General features: G+C 43.8%; 1 protein-coding gene across 3 annotated transcripts in view; it reads left to right on the forward strand.

Moving 5' to 3' along the window:
- rps6ka5 (ribosomal protein S6 kinase, polypeptide 5) overlaps positions 1-1,833 on the forward strand; it is a 36,466-nt gene extending 34,633 nt beyond the window's left edge. For all 3 annotated transcript variants that reach the window (XM_036954582.1, XM_036954583.1, XM_036954584.1), the window contains one exon: positions 290-1,833. In XM_036954582.1, the coding sequence (XP_036810477.1) occupies positions 290-745 (456 nt within the window). In that variant the 3' untranslated portion in view covers positions 746-1,833. The remainder of the gene's footprint in view (positions 1-289) is intronic.
- Positions 1,834-22,111: the final 20,278 nt, after the last annotated feature.

Below are 22,111 nucleotides of genomic sequence, written 5' to 3' on the forward strand. Positions count from 1 at the left end.
GTGAGCTTTATTCATTCAATCGGGGGGGGGGGCATGATGAGTGAATGACAAGGTTTGCATTAGAAGAGGCAAGGAGAGTGTTTGAGAATATCCAATATCCCCGTTTCAGTTCTTCCAAAAGGAATGGGTGATGGAGGGTATAAATCCAGTGTGTTTATTGTAGTTTCCTATTGTTGATTTCTTGTTTGTAATTGTGTTTATGGACCCCCCCCCCCCCCCCCCCCCGCATTGGCTGCTGCCAAGGCAATTCTTGTTGTTTTTATTGTGGTCTTGGGTTCTGCTTCTCCAGGCGTTCAACAAGTGTAAGCGGGAGGGTTTCCGTCTGCAGACGGTGGACAAGGCCCCGCTGGCCAAGAGGAGGAAGATGAAGAAGACCAGCACCAGCACAGAGACCAGGAGCAGCTCCGGTGAGAGCACCCACTCCTCTTCCTCCTCCTCCCAGTCCCACCAGGACACCCACTCCTCTTCCTCCTCCTCCCAGACCCACCAGGACACCCACTCCTCTTCCTCCTCCTCCCAGACCCACCAGGACACCCACTCCTCCTCCTCCTCCTCCCAGACCCACCCGGACACCCACTCCTCTTCCTCTTCCTCCCAGACCCACCAGGTGAAGACGAGTGGAGACCCCAACCCTCCACCCCAGCCCTCCAACACCACCCCTGTCACGACACCCCTCGCCCTGGGCTCAGACAGCGACCCTGCCCCGGAACGCCCGCGCCCTCCAGCCTTCCACTTCTCACAATGAGAGACAGGCGGTGTATTAAAAGGGGATCAGCCTGAGCACGGCTGATTCGCTAATCTTAATTTGTAGGTCAGTCTTTCTGTGCGGTCACATGCGGTCGATCTCAAAACACGCACTGAGCGAGCGAGGGGAAAGAAGGCAGGGAGAAGGCCTGCGCCGTCAGAAAGATGGCTGGACGGACGGCAGGGAGAACCCTCTATTGTTCTCTCCCTCTCTTGCTCTCCTTCCATGGCAGCTCGCAGTCAATCAGTCACACGCATGGACAGCGCACGCACGCACGCCTCCAAAACTGAGCATGCAGCGGGAGCAGGAACCACCTCTCGGTCATTGCTAGCAGTAGACACACGCCAAATGATAAGGGCTGCTCTATGGATTCAGGGCTAGACAGCGGCGAGAACCCTCTACAACCACAACTCTGTTTCAGTCATGTCCTTTTGTTTGTTAGTTTGTCAGGTTTAGTAGATGGTCGTCCTGGTTGTGTTTCTTGGTCTCTTTTTATACTGGTATGATGCGTTATTTTAAAAATGGGCCGCTAAGCCACAAGTACTGCAGCTTCTCACATTGGGGTGAACCTCTAGTTTTTAAAGCGGAGCACATATATTTTGCAGGATTTTATGTATGACAATAATGCAGACCGAAATTCTTTCTTCTTTTTGTGTTAAACAGCTGTGAACCATTAATAAGTTATGATAGATGGAAATGCTCAGACCACCAACCTGAAATCTAGAACCCCCCCCCCCCCTGAGATCTAGAACCCCCCCTGAGATCTAGACCCAGTGTCACCTCATTGCAAAACGTTTCAATGGCAGGTTGATGTTATGTTTCAGGCCTAGTCAGTGTTTTGTTGTGGACAACAAATAGTAGGGTAGGATCCTCATATACATCAACTTGTCTTGAAGGTGGCAGGGGAGTTACAAGTACTGTGCCAAAAACTTCTGCCTTTTCTACATTAGATGCTGTCTCCTGCCCTTGTCTCTGTCTCTGTCTGTCGTTTTAGAACACCTACTCATTCAAGTGTTTTTCTTTTGACAAATTTCTACATTGTAGAATAATAGTGAAGACATCAAAACTGAAATAACACAAATGGAATCATGTAGTAACCAAAAAAGTGTTCCAAAAATCAAAATAGATTTTATATTGGAGATTCTTCATATAGCCACCCTTTGCCTTTGACAGCTTTGCACACTTGGCATTCTCTCAACCAGCTTCATGAGGTAGTCACCTGGAATGCATTTCAATTAACAGGTGTGCCTTAAAAGTTAATTTGTGGAATTTATTTCCTTAATGAGCCAATCAGTTGTGTTGTGACAAGGTAGGGGTGGTATACAGAAGAGAGCCCTGTTTAGTAAAATACCAAGTCCATATTATGGCAAAAACCGCTCAAAAAAGCAAATAGAAATGACAGTCTGACTGACCTTCATGTCTTAAAGTAACAATCTGGAAAATTTCAAGAACTTGAAAGTTTCTTAAGTGCAATCGCAGAAACCATTATAGCGCTATGATGAAACTGGCTCTCATGAGGACAGGAATGGAGGACCACCACAGGAATGGAAGACCCAGAGTTACCTCTGCAGAGGATAAGTTCATTACAGTTACCAGCCTCAGAAATTGCAGCCCAAATAAATGCTTCACAGAGTTCAAGTAACGGACGCATCTCAACATCAACTGTTCAGAGGAGACTGCGTGAATTAGGCCTTCATGGTTGAATTGCTGCAAAGAAACCACTACTAAAGGACACCAGTAATAAGAAGAGACTTGCTTGGGCCAAGAAACACGAGCAATGGACATTGGAATGGTAGAATCTGTCCTTTGGTCTGATGAGTCCAAATGAGAGATTTTTGGTTCCAACCGCTGTGTCTTGGTGAGACGCAGAGTAGGTGAACGGATGATCTCTGCATGTGTATTTCCCACTGAAGCATGGAGGAGGTGGTGTGGGGGTGCTTTGCTGGTGACACTGTCTGATTTTGTTTTGAATTCAAGGCACACTTAAACAGCATTGCTACCACAGCATTCTGTAGCGATACGCCGTCCCATCTGTTTTGCGCTTAGTGGGACTGTTATTTGTGTTTCAACAGGGCAATGACCCCACACACCTCCAGGATGTGTAAGGGCTATTTGACCAAGAAGGAGAGTGATTGAGTGTTGTATTAGATGACCTGGCCTCCACAATCACCCGACCTCAACCAAATTGAGATGGTTTGGGATGAGTCGGACTGCAGAGTGAAGGAAAAGCAGCTCAGCATATTTATTTATTTTGACCTTTATTTAACTAGGCAAGTCAGTTAAGAACAAATTCTTATTTTCAATGACAGCCTAGGAACAGTGGGTTAACTGCTTGTTCAGGGGCAGAATGACAGATTTGTACCTTGTCAGCTCGGGGATATGAACTTGCAAACTTTCGGTTACTAGTCCAACGCTCTAACCACTAGGCTACCCTGCCGGGTGGCTATATGTGGGAACTTCTTCAAGACTGTTGGAAAAGCATTCCAGGTGAACCTGGTTGAGAGAATGCCAGGACTGTGCAAAGGGTGGCTATTTTGAAGAATCTCAAATATAAAATATATTTTGATTTAAGATTTTTTGGGGGGTTACAATATGATTTCAAATGTGTTATTTCATAGTTTTAATGTCTTTGCTATTAATCTTCAAAATAGAAAATAGTAAAAATAAATAAGAACCCTTGAATGAGTAGGTGTGTCCAATATTGACTGGTACTCTGTCTGGCTCTGCTTCAGACTACTACAAACAGTTCACTGGTTGCTATTTTTGTAGAAACATAAATGAATCTCCTTTCATCGTGTCTTTCTCTGTATTCTAGTGTTGCAGGACTGAGATAATGGTTGGTTGGCGTTCTTGGGACACGCACTGTGGTTTGAACTCTTGTGATGCACATCTTGACATGTTGCTTTGCGAAGAGCGCCTCGACCTGGCTTTCTTTATCTACTTGAGTAGTTAGAAGCGGCATTCTGTGTGGAAACACACTTTTAGGTAGCGACCTGTTAAGATCTGCATGCGATGTTTCCTTTCTATGCAAGTACTCACATGTTTCCCCATCCGACTCGTATTGGTGAGGATACTTCCTGTCTGAATATCTGTATGACACTGTCTGACTGTCAGAGGCGTGAACTTGTTTATTTCTAGACAACGGGGCACAGGGACTTTTCAGCTTGCTTTTCGGATTGAGGGCTTCATTTGAACTCAGTTCATGCTGAAACCATAAATATATTATTGCTCTCCCCATTTCATACAGTCCTCTCCAAAAAAGGTCTGAACCTATAGCTTGATATGTCAACAGGGAACACTGTTTACACACACACACACACACACACATGCACTTCTCAGTTTCATGGACTAAAAGGCTGAACCCTAGAAGCTAAATAGTACAAAGCTCTTCTCTTCTCCTGACTTCATTCTACATGAGTTCCCTCCCTCCTTCTTTTCTGCCCCATTAAACCTAAAGTTGTTTGGGTCTATTAATAGACTAGAGAGCACAACTCACAGAAGAGAGGAAGCAGGGGATGGGAGGACCGGAAGAGAGGGTGAGGGGGGGGGGGGGGGGGAGGGGGTGTTAAGGAGAACGGAAGGAAGGAGTGTGTCCTATATTGAACTCTCCTTTGGGAGCTGGGAGTCTGCTGTAGTGCTGGCCTGTTTGTTCCAGAAAGGGAAATGCTCAACTCTCGCGGTTTCGTGTCATTTTAGGTCAGACTCGCTCTAAGCTGACTTGTCTTTTTATTAACATCATCTTCACACCCAAAAGTTTTTGTTCCCAATTTAATTTGTAATGTGCATCCTCACTCAATAGTGAAATAAGCTCGACCCCCCCCCCCCCCCCCCCCCCGTTGCCAGGTGAGTCCTGTGCCTGCTCAACTATGAGGGCTGAGGCACTTGGTTCTCTCCCATCCCACTACATTCAATGCTATTGGTGGTACAGACAGACACATCCCACATTGTCATGGGCATGGTTCTCTGGAGCTTGTCTTCCTGAATAGTACTGTAGCGGTGGGTCCTTTCAATAGACTATATCTGAAATATCCAACCTTCTAACATGCAAATCAGCTTTAATATTATCGACCTTTGCACTATTGATATATTTTTTTTTACAATGTTTTTTTTTGTGTGGGGGGGGAATTCAATTGATGGTTTGTTCACGGTAGATAATTGTCCTCCATTTGGAATGGAACATCAGTCAATGTAATTTATGACACTACTGCTTACCCCTTTAGTTACTGCAAGGGCCTACGTAGCCTAGCCATCACTGTGAACACAATACCTGTGTGTTTGGGCCATTTAACATGCGGTATATGGTTTGGTCACTTAATACACCATCATTCAGGTGTGCAGGCCAGCCAAACCATGGATGTTCTCCGATACGGCATTATGTTATGAACTGAAGAGCATAGCGGTGTTCTGGGTCTTTTTCTATATTGTCTACCCATGTAAAATGATTGTGTGTGTGTGTATATGCGCTGTTGTTCGCTGTGAATCCGGTCCTATTGTTTTAGTCCTGTTAAAATAGATGAATCTTACATGCATCCTAAATTAGAAAATAATTTGTTCAACTGAGATGTGGTTTATGTGTTTTGGTTTGATCCCGAGTTTCGTAAGAGAAGATTTCCTGGGGCTGTTCTAATTCTGAACTCTACAAGGGACATTTTCTTACTTCAAAAACGAGGAACCATGAAAACAACACCTGTGCATTTGATTTGAATAGCTTTAGCATCATAGAACATGTATTTATTTACATTTGTGTTGTCTATCAAAATAAAATGTAATTCCTTTTTGTATTCTTATTTGAAAGTTAACTGTAAATTATGTCTAAGTTAAGCAAAGGGCACTCCGTAGTTTTAAGATGACATGTCCAACGGCAGCCACAAGAGGGCAGCGTCGACCAGCTCCTGGCTCTAATGAACTGGTACTGAGGGACCATCCTAATTCTCTTCTCTGTAGCTCATTATCCACTCACTGTGCAACATTAGTGACTATATTTTATATTTATCCATAGAAAAAGGCTTTAAGAAAATATTTGGAAGAAGTTATTTCATGGCTATTATATCAAATCTGTAAATTTTATCTAGCTGGGCTAGAAATTGTATTTGCGTTAAGAGTCATAGAAGTTAGGTAGATGCGTGTACATTTAAGAAATAACGAAAATAATAACCGTATTTTTCTTTGTCCTAATGCTGTAAATACTTTAATTATGCTACGCCATAAGATTCTAAACGGTATGACTTTAAAATATATATATAATTCAACTGCATTGGATACAATGCAGTGGGTTGTCTTGAAATGTGAACTTTTACAGAGGGAGAATGACATTGAATACTAATAGTTTTTTTTTTTAAGCAATGAATTTTGATGTGATTTCTACTGTGTTTTGTTTTGTCAGGAAAATAAGGTTAACGTTTTGTGTGTGTGACCCTTGTATTGTATTGCATTGCATTGTTTTGGGTGAGAACGAGTTGAATCAACTCGCATATTATCATTGGAAGGGAGTGTGTTTTGTTTTGTAAACCAATCCTGTTGGTATTGCTTGTTTGTGGTTTGTTTAATATATCTGTTTAAATAAATGTTTATAAAAAAACGTGAAGGGCATTAAGGTTTTATTCTTTTATATAGAAAATAATGTAATACTGTAAAATATCTAAGTTCAAGTCTTGTGGTACGAATGTTTTGGTAAAACACAGCTAAATCCGGCTGTACCATTAATTAACTAATTTGGCAGAGATGAATATTAAAAGGAATTGATGTCTATGATTATTTAGTTACGTCATAGTGACTTGGTTCAGTAGAGATTGTTTCACATTCTCAGTAGTTCGAAGCTAAGCATGGAGAAGTCCATATTTATAAACTATTTCCTGCCAATAGTTACTGTTCAGTATCTGGACAGCAGAGGGGGCTCGGTGTCTGTGGCTCTGTCAGTGGTATTCCCAGACAGTGTTCTGTGAGTTGTCATGGCTGTCGGTAGTGGTATACCCAGACAGTGTTCTGTGAGTTGTCATGGCTGTCAGTAGTGGTATACCCAGACAGTGTTCTGTGAGTTGTCATGGCTGTCAGTAGTGGTATTCCCAGGGGGAATGTATGGCAGCATCATTCTACTACCATGTAAATTAAACGCAGTCCCACATCGGAGGGTTGCTTCAGTTGTGTCTGACTGAAATGTTGACGTGATTCTCAAGGAAAGTAGCACCAGTGCACTGTTCTTGCCATATGTAACTTCTATGTGATAACGGTTAAGCCTAAATGTCCTATTCAGTCTGGATCTGAATTCTGGTTTTATTCTTGGACAGTACAGCACTTAGTTGTCAGCCCTTGTTCAATAAAGGTAAACCCTAATTTAATGACGTCACTTTCGTAAGATTTTTGCCCTTTTGCAACTGATGCTGCGAGTGAGGGAGACGGAAAGAGAAGCAGACAAGAACAGGGAGTCTGTTTTTGAAGGTGCAGGACTGTGGGAGAGGGCTGGGATTGGGATGTATCCAAGGGGGGTAGGACTGTCGTGTGTGTGGGGGGGGGGGTTATGACTGGGGCAGCCATGTGATAGTGCTTTGGGGTGGGTTATGGTGGTGGTGTGTGTGTGGTAGGTGGGATTTGACTGGAGAGGGGTGAAGTGAAGTGGCTTTGGATCCTGGAGAGAGACTGGAACCCTGGATGCCATTTCCTTTTGTTGCCCTCCAGTTTTGACTGGCTTGCCCTGGCCCAGCATGATGATGATGATGATGGGGCTGTTTCTATTCTCTCTTGCCTCCCCCCTTTCTACTCTCACCCCACCCGGACCCCCTGTCCTTGTCCTGTTCCCAAAGCGATGTTCTGCATTCCTGGGGGCCACCAGTGAAGCAGCTTTAGATGGAGGGCCGCTGGTTCCTGGGTGGCCTTTTGTGCACCGGCCCCTGGGGGAGGAGACAATGTCTTATTAATTGACTGGGCGTCTTGTCCTGGGGTGAGGGGAGGAATTTGGAGAGGGGGAACGGGGAGTGGTGACTGGTAAAGATTCATTGGACACTTTTCCCCCAATTTATTATTTTATGATTCACATCACTGGGGCGGGGGATAATGATGTATGAAAAATTCACTAAAAGAGTATCTTGTCCAAAATGTCTGTCAGGATTTGTTTGATATCCCTTTAGTTTTCAGCTTTAATGCGAAACTTGGTTTTGCTTGAGAATGTATCTGGGATATACATTGCCTTTGAATTATTTTTATTTAACCTTTATTTAACTAGGCAAGTCAGTTAAGAACAAATTCTTATTCACAATGACTGCCTACCGGGGAACAGTGGGTTAACTGCCTTGTTCAGGAGCAGAAAGACAGATTTGTACCTTGTCAGCTCGGGGATTCGATCCAGAATCCGCCCCTTAAAGTTTTCACAACCCTTGACTTTTCTACATTTTGTTGTGTTACAAATGAGGATTTTAAATGGATTTAATTGTCTTTTTTCTACAATGATCTACACAAATAATCTGTAATGTGGAAGAAAAATTCTAACCTCTTAAAGATAAATGAAAAATAAAACCCTAATACATACGTTTTCAACCCCCTGAATCACATGTTAGGATCACCTTTGGCAGCGATTACAGCTGTAAGTCTTTTAGAGTAAGTCTCAAAGAGCTTTGCACACCTGGATTGTACAATATTTGCACATTGTTTGTTTTTAATCTCTTCAAGCTCTGTCAAGTTGGTGTGTCTTGCCATAGTTTTTCAAACTGATTTAAGCCACTCAGGAACATTCAATGTCGTCTTAGTAAGCAACTCCAGTGTATATTTGGCCTTGAGTTTTAGGTTATTGTCCTGCCTAAAGGTGATTTTGTCTCCCAGTGTCTGTTGGAAGGTAGACTGAACCCAGGCTTTCTTCTAGGATTTCGCCTGTGCTTAGCTCCATCCAGTTCCTTTTTATCCTGAAAAACTCCCTAGTATGTGCCGATGTCAAGCATGCCCCATACCATGATGCAGCTACCACCATGCTTGAAAATATGGACAGTGGTATTCAGGAATGTGTTGTTGGATTTGCCACAAACAAAATGCTTTGTATTCAGGACCAAATGTTTAAAAACATGTGCAGTATTACTTTAGTGCATTATTGCATGTTTTGAAATGTTTGTATTCTGTACAGACTTCCTTCTTTTTACTCTGTCATTTGGGTTAGTATTGTGGAGTAACTACTCAGTTTTTTCCCATCACAGCCATTAAACTCTGAAACTGTTTTAAAATCATTATTGGCCTTATGGCTAAAACCTTGAGCGGTTTCTTTCCTCTCCGGCAGCTGAGTTAAGAAGGACGCCTGTATCTTTGTAGTGACTGGGTGTATTGATACACCATCCAAAGTGTAATTAATAACTTCACCATGCTCAAAGGGATATTCATTGTCTGCTTTTTATTTTATTTTACCCATCTACCAATAGGTGCCCTTCTTTGCGAAGCATTGGAAAACCTCCCTGGTCTTTGTAGTTGAATCTGTGCTTGAAATTCACTACTCGACTTAGGGACCTTACAATTAGCTGTACGTTTGGACTACTATTGTACACAGAGTGACTCCATGCAACTTATTATGTGACTACTGAACATATTTAGGGTTGCCATAACAAATGGGTTGAACACTTATTGACTAAAGACATTTCAGATGACGTTTTTTTTTTGTATTCATTTGTAGAAATGTCTAAAAACAAAATTCCACTTTGACATTATGGGGTTTTGTGTGTTGATCGGTGGCACACAATCTCAATGTATTCCATTTTACATTCAGGCTGTAACGACAACGTGGAAAAAGTCCAGGGTTGTGAATACTTTCTGAAAGCGCTCAATCTAACCACAGACTGAATAGACAGACCTACAGACAGCCATCTCATCCATCCTTCTCCCAGAACTTGCTGGGCAGTCAGACACTGTCAGGCAGGTTTGATGGAGTGGGACATGTGGGGGTGAGGGGGTGTGTGTGGGACAAGTGCAGTGTCTCCCCATGTGGTCCCCCCCCCCCCCCCCCCCCCCCCCAGGTGCCCTAACCCTAATCCCATTACATGTGTCCCCATTAGGCCTAATGGAGGGGGCCATTGTCCCTATAGCCCTCCCCAATCACCCCAGACACCTTGAGTCACTAAATTCTGCCCCCTCCCATCATGTTTGGAACGCTTCCCACACAACGGAGGGTCTCCATGCCAACCCCCGAAAACTCCCGCACCCCCAGAGCCATATACCGCCGTGTGGTTAACAACTCTCAATGTGTTCCTCATTTCCGATGGGCGGCAGGTCGAGATGGGGTACTACCGGGTGTGTCTGTCTTTATATGGCTCTGCTGCCGATCGATATGTCAGACTTTGTTCTAGCTAGAAATACAGGCAGGACACCTCACTCGATGATATTAGATACAGCGGAGGACAGGAGAACTGTGTGTGTGTGTGAGAGAGAGCGCCAGAGAGTGGGAGAATGTATGGTGTGTGTTGATGTATGTGGCTCATCTTGACTTGCGTGTTTCAGGGGACCTGACACCCATGCTGCATCCATCACATCACATCCATCCATCACAGCGACGACGTCATCACGCTGGAGAGGAGACTGATTGAGCTGACCTTCAGTCCTGCCCCAATGACCCCCTAGCTTCCTGTTCTTTATATAGCCTGCACAAAACGCTACCCTACCAGAGGTATTAATGACACACACACAGACACAGAGGGGGTCTAGTGAGAGGCTAGGGGAGGGAGCTGAGGACCCACTTTCAATTTACCCCAGTCTTCCCCAAATGGGGGAAAACAAGGGAAAGAGTGGTGTCACCCTGCCACACACCGCTACTGTGCTTTTTCAAGTGACGCATCTTCTCTTCTCAAGAGAGACAAAAAAGAGAGGAGAGAGAATGAAGGAGAGAAGAATGCAATTGTGCTCCTGTTTGTGATGTCTGTGAGTGGTGGAATGGCTAGAGAAGGAGAATGGCTACTCTGGTCTGGTCACTTGTCTTCCCTGTGTATTGGTCAGTGGCCCTGGGAACCTTATGGAATCCCTGTGAACTCGTGCACATCAGGGCTGGTCTGATCAGATGAGCTGTGCTGCTGGTCCTTCTCACTCCCTCTTCCTCTTTCACTCTCTTACTCTCTCTCTCCTACACTCTCTTACTCTCTCCCTCCTACACTCTCTTCCTCTTTCACTCTTACTCTTTCTCTCTCCCTCCTACACTCTTCCTCTTTCACTCTTACTCTCTCTCTCTTACACTCTCACTCGTATTCTTTCACTCTCTTACTCTCTCTCTCTTACTCTTTCTCTCTCTTGCTCTCCCTCTACCATCTGCCAAACACATGCCCTTGTTGTCTGTGCTCATGTATACGTGCATGTGTGTCCTTTTGTAAGAAATAGTTTAAACTCTGGGCAAATATGTGGAGGTCTGCCACTAGTCTGTGCGCAGCCGGTTACCGTGACAACAGTCCTATGCTCGGGGTTTGGAACAATCTCCTTTCTTTCTCGTGGTTTTGATGTTGATACGGGTTGGCCTTGAGGGCCATGGAGCTGTCATGTTTGAAGGATAGGTCTCCTAATAGACTGTGTCAATCGTTTCTGATGTAATCACGTGTACATACTGTATTCTGTCTATTCACATGGTCAGCAGAGCAAATGTAACAATTTTTAAATAAATCAGGATCTCTCCATTGATGCATAGTTTTCATTCTTCCAAAGCGAAATGCCAAGACCACGTCCATGCAGTCAAGAACACCATTCATATGGAAAATAGACATCTTTTGAAAAGATGGTTGCGTGTGGATGTCCTCTATCTTATACACAGCGAGCATGTTTACATAATGTATGCATTCATACACGGCGTGTACAAAACATTAAGAACACCTTCCTACTATTGAGTTGCACCCCTTAAATATTTTGTCTTGCCCTTTCACCCTCTGAATGGCACCCATACACAATCCAGACTTAAACATCCTTCTTTAACCCGTCTCCTCCCTTCGTCTACACTGATTGGAGTGGATTTAACAAGTGACATCAGTAAGGGATCATAGCTTTCACCTGGATTCACCTGGTCAGTCTATGTCATGGAAAGAGCAGGTGTTCCTCATGTTTTTGCACACTGTGCATATACCTGCAGGTCTTGGGCTCTTTCTCAATTGTCTAAAGTACATGTCCGTTCCTCATAGCCTTTCTTCATCTCTAATGATTGGAAAATACTTCACAGGTGAAAACTATATGGCGGACGCTCGTCATTAACCGGGCTTTCACCTGGTCTTCCTAATCAGTGTCGATAAAGGAGAGGACTGATTTCGAGCCCTGGTCAGATTCATCTCACACCCGGACCTTGTATCTGTTTTTCTTTTGCTACACCCAGGCCAAGGCCTTGTATCTGTTTTTATTTTGCTACACCCAGGCCAAGGCCTTGTATCTGTTTTTCTTTTGCTACACCCAGGCCAAGGCCTTGTATCTGTTTTTCTTTTGCTACACCCAGGCCAAGGCCTTGTATCTGTTTTTCTTTTGCTACACCCAGGCCAAGGCCTTGTATCTGTTTTTCTTTTGCTACACCCAGGCCAAGGCCTTGTATCTGTTTTTTATTTTGCTACACCCAGGCCAAGGCCTTGTATCTGTTTTTCTATCACATTTGGGGGTTTAATTTCCAGGAGACAGCTGTCATCTTCTCCAGATCCTAATCAAACCATGACCAACAAAACCATAGCAGTTGTAAATCGGTTGGCCCTTTTATCCTCTGGTCTTGCCTGGGCTCCTGAGTCCTCGAGAACATGAATTTAATTTAAATGATAGCTAGGTGCTTTCAGAGGGAGGAGAATAATGAGATTGAAATAGGAAAAGAGGTATATAGGGAAATAGATACGTGTTTAAAAAGCAAGCAAGTTTTGTTAGGTTGAAAAGGACTCATCAGTTCAAAACTTAATTTACAATATGGTCTTTACATACAGTATGTATGCATGACTAAGTCACTTTGGATAAAAGTGTTGGCAAAAATGTACATTATGGCATACATTATTATATTACATAGGGTGCAATATACCTTGAAATGAAGTCTACATGTTTTACTTTAGATCATATTACAACATACATACAAGTGAGTAGTACTGTTACGTGCCTCAAATATTTTTGGTTGTTATTTCTCTGTAATACCACTAGTCACTTAGCAATTTTATGAAGTTGCCTTTAGCTAGCCCAGATAGTTTCCTATAGTAGCTACCAAGAAGCCATTTCAGGCGATCAAGTTAGAGTATCTGGCTTGTCCATCTTTGCTGGCATGCCTGCTGGCCAGGTTGGTAGACTTTAGAAAATTAAGTGATAACTATCAATCTTGTGTCCAGATTTTAGCAGAGATGCATTTGCCATTTCTTTAAAAAAAATAAACACCAGTCAGGAGGATACAGACAGCTCAAGGCGTAGGCTTAGATATGCAGAAAAATAGTATTTATATATAGAAATAACCATCTTTATTATGGCTCTAGATAGCAGGAAAAAAGCTGTTTCAGGTGTTTGAAAAATGCTATATTCTCCAACTTACAGTTGGGCCTAGCCCCGATCCGGACCACCCCCCAGCCAGGCTCACGTACCCTCCTCAGATTTTTGGGATGCAAGATGCCCGTGAGTACTGTTATAATAGTATCTAGAAATGTAATGTGTTTATTTTGGTTTTCCCTTCTTCTCTGCCCTCTCCTTTGTGATGAACCATTCTGAGGAGACCTAAAGGCGTTTGCATACATAGGGTCGGTTTGCTCCTGGCAGAACTCGGCATGGCGAGCCGACCGTCTGTGCTCTCATACACCCTAAAGACCTTTTGGTTGAAAAACAAGACAAAAAGTGGTGATATTTCTGATTGTCCCTCTTGAGCCACTGTAGCAACAACAACAGCCAGAAACACTTCCTCAAAATAGTCAGAATTAATCTAAGCGGGGAAAAAACTGTCATTAATTTGGACATTTTTGCAAAGCAGGTCTTGGTCACGGGGTAAAATCATTTGCATGAAAACAAGATGTCTCTCGTTGAATGACAACAGACTTCATGTTCCCACTCCAACTAGGAGTAGTACTGTCTACCAATCACAGACGAAGGAGTGTAGACTAACTTTGACCTGGCTCAAGAAAATTGTGTGCATGAAGAGCCGAAGAAAATGCCTGCCGTATACCAAAACGAAACAAATCACATAAAAAAAGTCATCAAAATGCACTATATATACAAAAGTATGTGGCTTTTGTGGCCGAATGGAAGCAAGTCCACCAGCAATGTTCCAACACCTAGTGGAAAGCCTTTCCAGAAGAGTGGAGGCTGTTATGGCAGCAAAGGGGGGTAGGGGATCAGCTCCATATTAATGCCCATGATTTTGGAATGAGATGTTCGACGAGCAAGTGTCCACATACTTTTGTTCATGTAGTGTATATGTGCAAACTTTTTCGACTGGGAAGCATACGGTAAGTTTAACCTACCACTGGTGAACCGTGGTGAGGAGGGCAATCAGGTCTCAGGGTGACTACGATCACAGAAACCAATTACTTTCTCTTCCATTAATGAACTTTTCTCTTCTCTGTCCCTCTTCTCTTTATTTCTCTCCTGATAATGTTTGTTCAAGCTGTAGTTGGTGAAATGAGGTGGAAAAGTGTGGTTCTCCCTGGTGTCTCCAGTGTCTTTGTATAATAGGGGTAACAATTGAGCCCCGCTGTGAAAAGAGTGGCTACAATGTTTCATCTGAAGATGTCATCCCTCTGGGGTTCTCTCCTCCCCCCCATCCCTCTCTTCTTCCATCCCTCCCTTCTTTCCACCCCCCCTCTCCTTCCATCCCATCCCATCCCTGTGGGTGTCAGATCCAACACTAATCCCCTGTGCTGGGCTGGTCGGATCATTATAGACTCTGATCTGGAGTCAGTGAAAGGAGGAATTAGCCTGGAACACAATCCCTGTGACCTCTGTGACCCCAAGACAATGGTTCAGCTGCTGGGGGTCCAACTCTGTAAAACCCCTCCATATGGCATAGACAAAACTGTTACAATGAAACACACAAAGGAAACACAGTAGGAGGGTAGGGGGGAGGGGTGGTGTGCGTGTGTTTTGGTTTTGGGCAACAGTCCTGGTATTCAACAATTTGTATTTCCCTTCTGTGGGTTCCTGAGTATGATATGGATAGATTTTTGCCAAAGATGTGATCTAGAGTATTAATTTGTGCGCGTTAGCAAGCTTCCACTGATTCCCCTCACTAGATAAGCAGTCTCGTCACACTCCTATAACCCTAACCTTTAGGTGATTTTTCTTTAGTTCTCTCCTCCGCCTCTACCCTGGCCTCTCCCTAAGAGCCAATAGGTTTCCCAAGAGCCCCCTGGTGTGTTCATGTTAAGCAGCTCTTTGTGTGGTGTAGAGTTGGGAAGACCCCTGGCCACCAAATACACATTACACACACAAGCACTCTGTTTCTATCCCTTGCTCTCTCTTTCAATCTATCCCTGTGCACACACACGTTTTGTTTCTACTATACCCTAACACACAACCCATTCAAAATCCTATTTTCCCTAAATCTAACTCCTAAACTGAAATGTCCTCACTTGTCAGAATGTTCCTTGTGAGGACTTCTGGTTCCCACAAGGAGAGTAAAAACACACACACACGCAAATGTAATGTACATTAGCGAGGGGGGCTAGCAGGACCACCATATTTACCAGAGGGAGAGAATCACAGGTCTTCCTCCTAAAGAAGCCCATACATTAGAGTGAGGAGTGGACTAGGTGAATGCTGGAGAGTCCCTTCATGTTCCCCCTACAAAAACCATGTATTAACCCCTATGATGCCAGGGGCACCATATAGACACTGGAAGTATTGTTACTCGAAAGCAGGGTTCCCCATCTGGCGGTCCGTCATTTTATTTGGCCCTCAGGTTCTGAACCAAAAACAAAGTTTTACATAGAAGGCTAAAAACACCAGCTAATCAGCTTCAAAGTGAGTTGAATTTAGGAAAACTGTTCCAAAGTATTCCCATGCATCATAGATTTGTGACCGTATAATCTGTAAGCAAGGTTTTAAATGATGTTTTAGTCAAATACACTAAACAAATTTAAACGCAACATGCAACAATTTTAGTTAGTTACAGTCCATTTAAATAAATAAATTGGGCCATAATCTATGGATTTCACATGACTGGGCAGGGGCGCAGCCATGGGTGGGCATAGGTTCACCCACTTGGGGGCCAGGCCCACCCACTGGGGAGCAAGGCCGAGTCAGTCAGAATGAGTTTTTCACAGAAAAAAGGGCTTTATTACAGACAGAAATACTCCGTTTCATCAGCTGTCCGGGTGGCTGGTTAAAAGTGGTCTGTGTTTGTGAGGCCGGTTGGACTTAGTGCCAAATTCTCTAAAACGATGTTGGAGAAGAAATGTACTTTACATTTTATGCCAATTGCACACTCCCTCAAAACTTGAGACATCTGTGGCATTGTGTTGTGTGACAAATCTGCACATTTTAGAGGTACCATAGTGACGCCTCTCGCATTGAGATGCAGTGCCTTAGACCGCTGCGCCACTCGGGAACCCCCAAACAGAGATGTAAACAAATTTGAGCACAGACTTTGATAGAAATGTTTTTCTGTGCGTCTGGAACATTTCTGGGACCTTTTATTTCAGTTCATGAAACATGGGACCAACACTTTATATGTTGCGTATCTGTTTGGGGCTTCTTGTGGTCAAATTGCAGTCTACAAATTATTTGTAATTACATACTGGCCCCCTGACCATCTGCTCAAGGAAAAAAAGAGAAATGGCCTGCTATAACACAAAGGTGGCTCATCCTATACAATAAATGTTAATGCAGAAGCGCATTCCATATTTACCTCCGGTCATACTCACTTTCCGTCCCTTTCTCTCATACCCCCTCTTTTCTCCCTCTCCAATAACAGTGCTCCAGCTGTGTATCAGTTTGGATCAGAGGCCTTGTCTGTATTAGGCAAATCTATTTGTGGAGCGATTAAATCATTCATAGGTTTTTCTTCCTTCCTTCCCCACCCCTCTTCCCGACCAGTGTCTTTCTGGACTTGATACACAAGGAATGGTCATTAAAGTATGTCCGTCTGCCAATAAGATATGATAGTGAGGTTCTGAATGTAGGCTACCCAGAAGTCTCTCCATGCTGCACTGAACAAAAATATAAACGCAACATGTATAGTTACGCTGAAATAAAAGCTCCTAATCCTTGTCATATGAAGATAAATTATAGATACAATTTATTGGTGCTCATCGTCCATTGGACATAAACATTGCTGGGGGGAAACGAGCTACGACTGGGAAAATGCGTTTTGAACTTTCATCCAACTCGGAATTGTAAATCGGGAACTCGGGCCTCTTTCTAAAGCTATGACCTGAAGATCACTGACGTCATCACGATTCAACCTCCCCCCACCCCCCCAGAGTTCCCAGTTGTTTTGAAAGCACTGTAAATCCAGAGAATGACAGACTTTGATAAAAAATTGCCACACCACCTTCCTGTTCAAATGAGCACAACACAACAAGGTGAGTCCAAACATGTCTTGTATACTGCTGCATAAAGGATGTAACATACCAGGGTGTTACTGTAGCTAAGAAAGTAATACTGTTAGTAGACCATGTGCCTCAATTTTGCCTACTATTCTGACTTGGTGGTGCACATGTAGCCTATAACCTGTTTTTGAGAAATGTAATCATCGAATATTGTAAGAGCTTTCGTTGTCTGCTTATGCCCCCTTTATTTATCCTAGGGTTCGAACTTGGTGTACAGGGAGAACACTAATGTTCTGAATTCTGTCGCTGTACATTTCAAGACTGCTGAACAAATAGTTGACTACGTCCGCCCTAGCTCGCTCATTAGTCTTAAACTGGATTGCCTCTTATCTGCTTGTTGTCCTCTTATGCCATAGTTTGTATATCTCAATTGTCAGTAGAAACCACATTTGTTTCAGAAAGTCAGCCATATCAGCTGTGTTTATTTAAAGGCGCTGAATTAACTGTTTCACTGCCAGACAAGGCTCCACTGATAGCCAGGTGTAACACTGGTATAGTGCAATTTATCGTATTTTTTGTGTGGTGTTGTGGCTTTGCTGGCATGCATCCCACATTTCTATTTTTGCCCCACAAAGATTTACAAAATCGCCACTGGGCATATCAAGATGATTATACGGCATGATCATTACACAGGTGCACCTTGTGCTGAGGACAAAGGGCCACTAAAATAGGTTGTGTCACAACTGTCTCAAGTTGAGGGGCGTGCAATTGGCATGCAGACCGCAAGAACATCCACCAGAGCTGTTGCCAGAAAATTGAATCTTAATTTCTCTACCATAAGCCACCACCAATGTTTTAGAGAATTTGGCAGTATGTCCAACCAGCCTCACAACCGCAGACAATGTGTGTGGGTGAGCGGTTTGCTGACGTCAACTTTGTGAACAGAGTGCCTTGGGTTATGGGATGCACTACGGACAGAATTGCATTTTATCGATGGGAATTTGAATGAACAGAAATACTGCAACGAAATGTAACAGATGTATCTGTATTCCAAGTCATGTGAAATCCATAGATTAGGGCCTAATGAATTGATCAATTGACTGATTTCCTCATGTGAACTGTAACTCAGTAGAATCTTAGAAAATGTTACATGTTGAGTTGATATTTTTGTTCAGTATACAATGCCACACCGCAGCCGAGAGGGGCTGTGACTAAACACAGTTGAGGACCAGAGCCGACAACACCACCCTAGGTTTACACCAATAGCACAGGGAGCCCTGAATAACACTACCATTGCCTACGCAGGTTCTTTCAATTTGGGGTTGAGTGGAAGAACACGAAATGAGGATCAAAGGCATGTCACAATTGTTCGGTTTCTATACTCACTTTGGCGTTAGCACAAATGGAGGATAACACAAACAATGAAATCAAACAAAACTGGTTACAGTGGAGGGAAAACGTTTCAACTGAAATAATTATTTAATCAAGGTAATACTTCTCTTCGCCAAACCCAACAGTTCCAAAGGCGCTCTGCCACAGCTTCAACCGCAGTCACTTCCCGTGGGCGCCGCACCTCAAACAAAGGAAACAAGGGTTATAAACAGAGCCAATCATATTGCTCTATTAATCAATCAGGAACACTTGATTAGGGCAAAAGCACGCGCAGTAATTAAGGGCCTTCGTCACACCTGTGACATATGGATTGCAATGTCACAGGATTTGTATGCTCCTTTTGGCTATCATGCTCATTCTGTGTCTAGAGGCGTCTTCTTGAGAAATATTTTAGATGTATTCATTTCAGGGGAAATGTTCTTCTTTTTGGGCATCATTTATTTTTGGACCTGGAGACAGTAGTTTTACTTTTCTACCAGCAGATGGCAGACTTGCATTGGGATGGTTGCAGCCTAGCTCAGACGTATTCCCTCGGTCTCCCTCCCCTCACTGTCGTAGTCTCCACCTCTCTTTGTCGGTAGACTCTCATTCATCATTGTCTCATGTCTCCAGCCTGCTTGTCTCTCTGATTGTCTCCCGTGAGCAGCGACGCTTATTCTGATAACATTGTATGCAGCAGCAGCCTGTCTGAGGAAAGTTGATGCCCAGTAGTTCCAAAAAGGTTGCACTATGCATCTACCTCTGTATATGTATGTAGTTCAGTATCTTCAGTGTCTTCTCTGCATTGTACGGGCCTCTGTTTGTGTGTTTTGTTATGGAGCATCAGCAGCCTAAACGGCCTTGCTCCCTATGCAGAGTGAATGGCTGTGGGTAGTACAAAGGGTGAAGAGTCTACTGCTCAGGTGGTTGGAGTACCACCTACAGAGTTCTATAATTCGAACACACCAAGGCCAAGTCCTCTGCAAATCCATTCCCTGCATCCACAGCTTTCTATCACATGTTTTTACTCCCTCACTGTCTTATTTCCATCCCTCTCTTACTTTTTTTTACACCCCCCTCCTGCCCTCTCGCTTTTCTCCTTGTCTCTCTCGATGACCTGCGGTTAGGAAAAGGAGCAGTGGTTAAAAGGTTTGGCAAGGTGCTCTGCATGGGCATCCATCTGAGCTGAGCGCCTTTTCTGTTTGTTTGAGGGGTACACTTGACCTCCCGGTTTCTCTCGAGGGGAGAGAGAGAGAGAGACTCAGGAGGAGACGGAGAAGAGAGCTGCTCAAAGCTGTCACTCAGAGGTGGGTGAGCGGAGGAGAGCAGACATGGTTAACGGTCCTCAAGGAGTAGCCTGTCTGTTTCTGGAGGCTCTCTCTACTCACACGTACAGTACAACACAGGCGTGGGAAGGATCTGTGAAGAGGACCACCGAAACAGCATCAAACACCTGGTATCTGTCAATGTCTAAAGAATATATACAATTCATTGGTCAATAACCTCTTAGTTAAGGTTTTTATCACATTTGATCAGAGAGGGATAAACTATTTTACTGACATGGTATAGCTTTCTCTAAATGCAAAATATTTTGTATGTGTTTTCAATCTTTTGCCAATAGCTGCTCTATGTCCATATCAAGGCATTGGAGATTTTGTATTGCTGTCTTTGCAAACTGACACTTTCCAACTAACATCTACTGTAGGCTTACTCCTCACTCACCTACAGTAATCTCCTTGATGCTTTAGAGAGGGTGACAGCAGTGCACATGGCCTTTGGTCCTGGGCTTTGTTCTCACAACCTTGGTCGACCTCTTCCCTTTACCTCCATCTCTCCTTTGTCTCCTTCCATCTCTTGTATTAGTCACCTGAGGAGAGAGACTGGCTACGCTCTAAATGTCACCCTATTCCCTACATAGTGTAAATTAGTGCACTATATAGGGAACGGGTGCCATTTGGGCCACAACCACTGTAATGCCATGTTCCCTTTTCAGTTCAGTTTATAAAACCGGATGTCAAAGTTAGTTACCACCAAAGTGCCTCTGCATTGACTCCACCGGACCAATTCTGAATTGTGATGAGGGGGAAAAGATATTTAGAAAATAACTGCCTTCGAAAAGATCCATGAAAAGGACGACAGTAGGCCGTACCGTCGTGACTATCGGTGCTTTGAAACTTCTAAATGATCCTTCCAACTTGCCATTTCATTCCATTCTGTAGTGTTCATCAACTCTTGAGATGATGATCCCTCTGATTTGTGATTTGTATCTTCAAAGCTTGGTTAAGCAGGGTGTAGGGATACGTCCCAAATGGTACCCTATTTCCTATCAAGTGCACTTTTTTTTGACCAGCCCTGGTCAAAAATAGTGCACTTTAAAGAGAATAGGATACCATTTGGGAAACAACCTAGGTGTTTAGGAAGAGAAAAATACAATACAATTAAATGATTAACGCTCAGCAGGGCCACCCACAATTAAAACGATTATAGAAATTAAACTGACATCATGCCACAGTGGAGAACTGATGATACCCGCCTTGGCTCCACGGCGTCTTTTTTAAAAGCAATTTTCATAATTCCAATAATTGAAATTACAGCATATTCATCCGTTTAAGCGGGTGAGGAGGGCTAAGAGCGGGCTACTAATGAAATGCAATCATTAGCATCCAAACAAAGTAATTGGTGAGTACTTTTTCCTGGGAGATAGGTGATAAAACACAATCACCCTCTGTTACATGCACCCACACAGACGCACATCCCTGTCACCATCAGACTGCAAAAGCAAGAATTTAAAAATGAGACCACCACTGATCCTGTACGTGTGTGCGTGCAGTGTGTGCTCTGTGTTATTATTCTGAAAACAGCACTGATTGCCTTGATTAAAGACCTTACTGTACCCTCTGATTTTGTTTGATATTTTTAGTATGGGGGGTGGTGGTGGGGAGCACGAGGGTGATAGCTGTGGAGGGTGGATAGTGGGTGGACATGAACACTGACAATGTGAAATTTTTAAGATATTCAAGACATGTTTTTATTTATTTATCTTTGGTACTTTTTACCCATTTTTCTCCCCGATTTTCGTGATATCCAATTGGTAGTTAGTCTTGTCCCATCACTGCAACTCCTGTACGGTCTCAGGAGAGGCGAAGGTCGAGAACCATGCGTCCTCTGAAACACGGCCCCGCCAAGCCGTACTGCTTCTTGACACACGGCTCCTTTAACCCGGAAGCCAGCCACACCAATGTATCGGAGGAAACACCATACAGCTGTTTTCTCCGAGCGCAATGGGACAAGGACATCTCAGCCGGCCAAACCCTCCCCTAACACGGACAACGCTGGGCCAATTGTACGCAACCTCATGGGTCTCCCGGTCGCGGCCGACTACAACCCTGATCGAACCCTGATCACTCTCTGGAGAGCCCTGCGGTTGTGGGCGGTGCCGTTTCTGTACCAGGTGGTGATACAGCCTGACAGGATGGTCTCAATTGTGCATCTGTAAAAGTTTGTGTGGGTTTTAGGTGACACTCCAAATTTCTTCAGCCTCCTGAGGTTGAAGAAGGCGCTGTTGCACCACACTGTC

This window comes from Oncorhynchus mykiss, chromosome 19, assembly GCF_013265735.2.
Source record: "Oncorhynchus mykiss isolate Arlee chromosome 19, USDA_OmykA_1.1, whole genome shotgun sequence".
NCBI lineage: Eukaryota > Metazoa > Chordata > Actinopteri > Salmoniformes > Salmonidae > Oncorhynchus > Oncorhynchus mykiss.